A 4,039-nucleotide genomic window follows, 5' to 3' on the forward strand; every position below is an offset into this window, starting at 1 on the left:
AAAGTACAAAATCTATGAGAAAATATGACTATGAATAGTGGCCAAATTAATGAGAAGAGCGTAGAAGTTAAATAGTAAAATTGAAGTAGCAGTGTTCTGCTTCTTCCTTCTATAAAAGGGATGCATGAAAAGCTAAAAGGAACACCTCTATATACACGTTCATGTTTTGAAATCATCCAGAAATAGAAGAACTCAATTCCATCTCCCAACACCTGTTCTATGTGTCTTTGTGCTTGTATACCGATCAGCAGGAAGAACTCAATTTCTAACAAAGACAAAGTGGTAAGTGTCGCACATAATCCTTTTTTGAAAGAAGTCGCACATAATTCTTGTTCATGCTTCAATATATGTATATACATCGGGGATGGGCCGAACTGAGGTTTGGTGCAGACCACAGGACCCGGTGTCCTAGTGTATGTTCAGAATCAAAAAGTTAATACTATTGTGTCTCTGTATTTAAGAGACAAGTAGAGATCAGTTGCTGCTTTTTACTTGCACCAAATAAGTTAGTTCCTGCAGGAACACTAGTGATAATGTTTCAGAGGCACGGCAGCAGTGTCATTAGTCCCACCCCATCAGCATGTTGGTGACTGCATCCACAATCTTGCTCCGCAGCGCAGACGAGAGCTCATGCTCCTCACCAAAGTGCAATCTATAGACTTCCCACTCCCTATCTTCCACAACGTGCCTCCCAATCTCAGCCTACAAACATCACAATGTTCCATCGTTTGTGAAGAGATGCTTGTCGGTTAAAAACAGTCATCTATGATCAATCACTGTTAAATATGCACGAGAATAAACAATATATAGAACCATACCAAGAAGATTTGTTTCTGAAGATTCTTGAGAGCAAGGGTGATGTCAAAGAACACCAGCGGCCTACCCTTTCCAGAAACCTCAACCGGGTTTGCTACCAGCAGCTCCGTGTCAGGACCTCGGTTCACCAATGCCACACGCAGTGGTTGGAGGATCTCCATCCTTAGGCGACAGCACAGTGCTTTCTGCCTGTGCTGATCAAGGATCTTCTTCCCATCTGATTGCACTGCGAACAAATCAATCTCGCACCTTCCATTTTGGGTCGCATAGAATCGGCCATACGAAATCTGATAGCAAACAAAATTCCACTCGCTTTCTTCACTTTGTTTTAAAAAGAGAGAGAATACAGTTGCCACGAATTAGTTTTGCTTGAATCTTGTTGTTACCTGAATGTTGCAGTCTTTGACCGTCCTCATGATATCATATAGGAGGCCCTTATGGTCACCACACTGAATCTGAATAAGAGTGTGGACAGAGCTAAGCGAGTTGTCCATTGTCACGGAGATGGTACCACCCCTTGTGCTGATCGATTGCTCCTCTATGAGATTTGTGTTAAACATCTGTTCCATAATAGCAGGCGTCAGCGAAGCCCAGGATTGGAGGCAAGCCAACATGTCTTCACCAGCAGGATCTATTTCACAACATGTCAAGGAGTCGCCTAAGACACTCTCGAGTTTGTCCTGAGTTTCTTCTCTTCTGCTCTTTGTGTGCAGAAGCTCCCTGAAATCATTCCAGATTGTTCATTTATAATCATCTAAAGGAAGACATGGAGCTAAACCCTATTCTTAATGGTGGAATTTGGTACACAATGCACGGTACCGCATTATGATGTAAAAGAAAAAGAAAAGAATGGATAATTGTTGATATCTGAGCCAAGATGCTCAATGAATAATACAAAACTATAGGATTTTATCATGTTATCACAGAATAATAGTTTCTGGAATTTAGAGACAGCAAAAAGAGATTCTCATATGGCACTGAAAAGGATGTGTTTGGAGATAAACTGACTTGGCATCTGTGATGAAGAAAAGATCTAGCGCACTCCCATCAGGCGTGGTAGAGACCTTCACCCTCCGAATCGTGAGCTCCAGCTCGCACAAAACGCGTGTCACATCTGTGGAACACAGAATTCCCAGGAAGAAGATCCAAAATTTGACCTTTTCGAGCTATACATGTATCTCCAAAGAGATTTTTTTTTTCAATACTAGCAGTCCTTCGCTTACATTAAAAATCAAATTCACTGGATGGATATGAAGTTACCATACCTAACTACTAGCAATATTATTGCAGCGTTATTATAACCATATTATTGAGAACGAAAGAAAAAGATCCCCTACAATCTCCTAGAGACACGAGCAGTGCAACACATTCATAGTGACTCCAATGGCAAAGAAATGCACGATAAAGGTGGGTAGGGGAACACTAATTTAGGCTAGTACTTTTCATAGAACAGATCAATCAGGTAGGCTAGCGAACTAGGAAGGCTATCATTACTGAATCTAGCTAGCACTTTGCATAGAACAGAGCAATAGCAGGAGATGGAGTGGAGGTGTTACCATGCAAGAGCCCCATCCGGTCGAAGCAGCATAACTTGAGCAAGAAGAGCTGTGGTGCGGGAGGCGCAACGTCCTGTAGGCCAGCCGCCACGAGGTACGCGCTGTCGAATCCGAACGGCGGCGCGACGGGGCAGAGCTGAAGCAACCTGTCCTTGAGGAGGTCCCATGGCACGGCCACGGGACGCCCGCCACGTGGCAGCACCCAGAGCACGATGTAGCACCACCGCCCGTCCGTGCTCATGTCTCCCTTGAGGACGCTGAGACCGAAGAGGAGCACGACCCGGCAGAGGTCGCAGCCGAGGCCCGTCTTATCGGGGCAGCTGACGGTGACGACGGTGGGCTCGCCAGCGGCGTCGGCATGGCGGATTTGCACCACGTCGTCGCTGGGTATCCCCATCAGTGCTGGGGGTGTCAGCAGCAAGCGGTGGGAATTCGCGGAATCCCTGGCCGTGCCGTCGATGTGCTTTGCGAGGGACGCAAGCAGCTGCTCTAGACACTAGACAGGGAGTAAGAGAGGAGGGATCCTCCTCCTGCTAGGCTGCCGCTGCCGCGGCCGCGGGGACAGACCGACAGCGGAGGCGGCGGTGGAGGTGCACGGAATCTTGGTGGATGGATTCGCTGGTCTGAGCGAGATCCCCTCCTTGGTCCTCTTCTCACTCATCTTCTTGGGGAGAAAAGGAGAGGTGCCAAAGGGAAGTGATCCGCGTGTCGTGGACAAGTCAACAAGGCATACGGCAGCCCAACATTGGTTGGTCGGTGAAATTTGTTTTCACTTTATTTCTGTGCTGATAAAACTGACCGGGTTTACTGTGAGAGAAATATTGTTGGTTGACTGATAAATTCTGATTGAAATCACGGAGCGAACTGGCTGTTTGTCTCAGTTACTTTCTCCACGTATTTAACCTAATTACCTAACCCTAACCTAATTGCCAAAAGAGAAGAGCGAGGAGTAGGTAATTTTGTAACCTGACAGCTAAATCGAGACCCTCCCGATTCAGACTCTGTTTGAAGTAAATGTAAATAAAACAGAGAAACGTTAGAAAACAGGAACGAGAGGAAGTGAAAAATGGAAAACTATAAAAAGTGGAAAACTATATGTATGCGATTCCAAACCACATAAATAGAAATTTTGGACTGTTTCGATTGCATGAAAGAAATTTGAGTTTTCACATTTTTCAATGAACAAAGCATACTCCTTCAGACCATTGAGAGTTGCACCTCCTATCCTGAATCCAGAATACAGAAACAAGTAGCGCCACACAACACAAAGCACGTGCTCATTTTTCGACCTTGGAGAGTTGCACGTCTCTCATCCTAGTGCAATAGTGCTATCAACCATCTTTTCTTTCTATGGATCTAAATTAGATTATCGCCAACGATCACAAAACAAAGATGAATTTATTTTCCTCATCCACCCAACACCGGAAAAAGTAACCCATCCCAATCATCCAAAAAGGAAGCAATACACAATTCTGAAATGGGCCCACATTTATTCAGAAAACTCTAAGAAGGAATGAGGCCGTACATTTATTCATAAAACTTTAACAGGGCACGAGGCCTTATGCAAAAGACAGTTCCATATCGAAACCAAAAAGGAAGAGCAATATACAATTCTATCGGAAATGGAGCCACATTTATTCATGAAATTCTAACAGGGTATGAGACCG

General features: G+C 44.8%; 1 protein-coding gene across 1 annotated transcript; it reads right to left on the reverse strand.

The window, feature by feature from the left end:
• Positions 1-218: 218 nt before the first annotated feature.
• On the reverse strand, positions 219-3,053 carry LOC136545875 (ACT domain-containing protein ACR10-like). The gene is made up of 5 exons (XM_066537848.1): positions 2,373-3,053; positions 1,825-1,930; positions 1,203-1,536; positions 819-1,103; positions 219-702 (listed from the first exon to the last, which is right to left on the reverse strand). Exons 1-5 carry the CDS (start codon positions 2,767-2,769, stop codon positions 562-564), a joined length of 1,263 nt encoding a protein of 420 aa, XP_066393945.1. The 5' UTR covers positions 2,770-3,053; the 3' UTR covers positions 219-561.
• Between the last annotated feature and the right edge of the window lie 986 nt (positions 3,054-4,039).

Source organism: Miscanthus floridulus, chromosome 3 (assembly GCF_019320115.1).
Source record: "Miscanthus floridulus cultivar M001 chromosome 3, ASM1932011v1, whole genome shotgun sequence".
Classification (NCBI taxonomy): Eukaryota; Viridiplantae; Streptophyta; class Magnoliopsida; order Poales; family Poaceae; genus Miscanthus; species Miscanthus floridulus.

Coding starts and splice junctions, on each gene's coding strand:
- LOC136545875 (XM_066537848.1), bottom strand. CDS start 2,769: ATGGGGATACCCAGCGACGACGTGGTGCAAATCCGCCATGCCGACGCC. Junction 1,931..2,372: donor CCGGATGGGGCTCTTGCATG/GTAACACCTCCA, acceptor TGTGTTCCACAG/ATGTGACACGCGTTTTGTGC. Junction 1,104..1,202: donor TCAAAGACTGCAACATTCAG/GTAACAACAAGA, acceptor GTTTGCTATCAG/ATTTCGTATGGCCGATTCTA.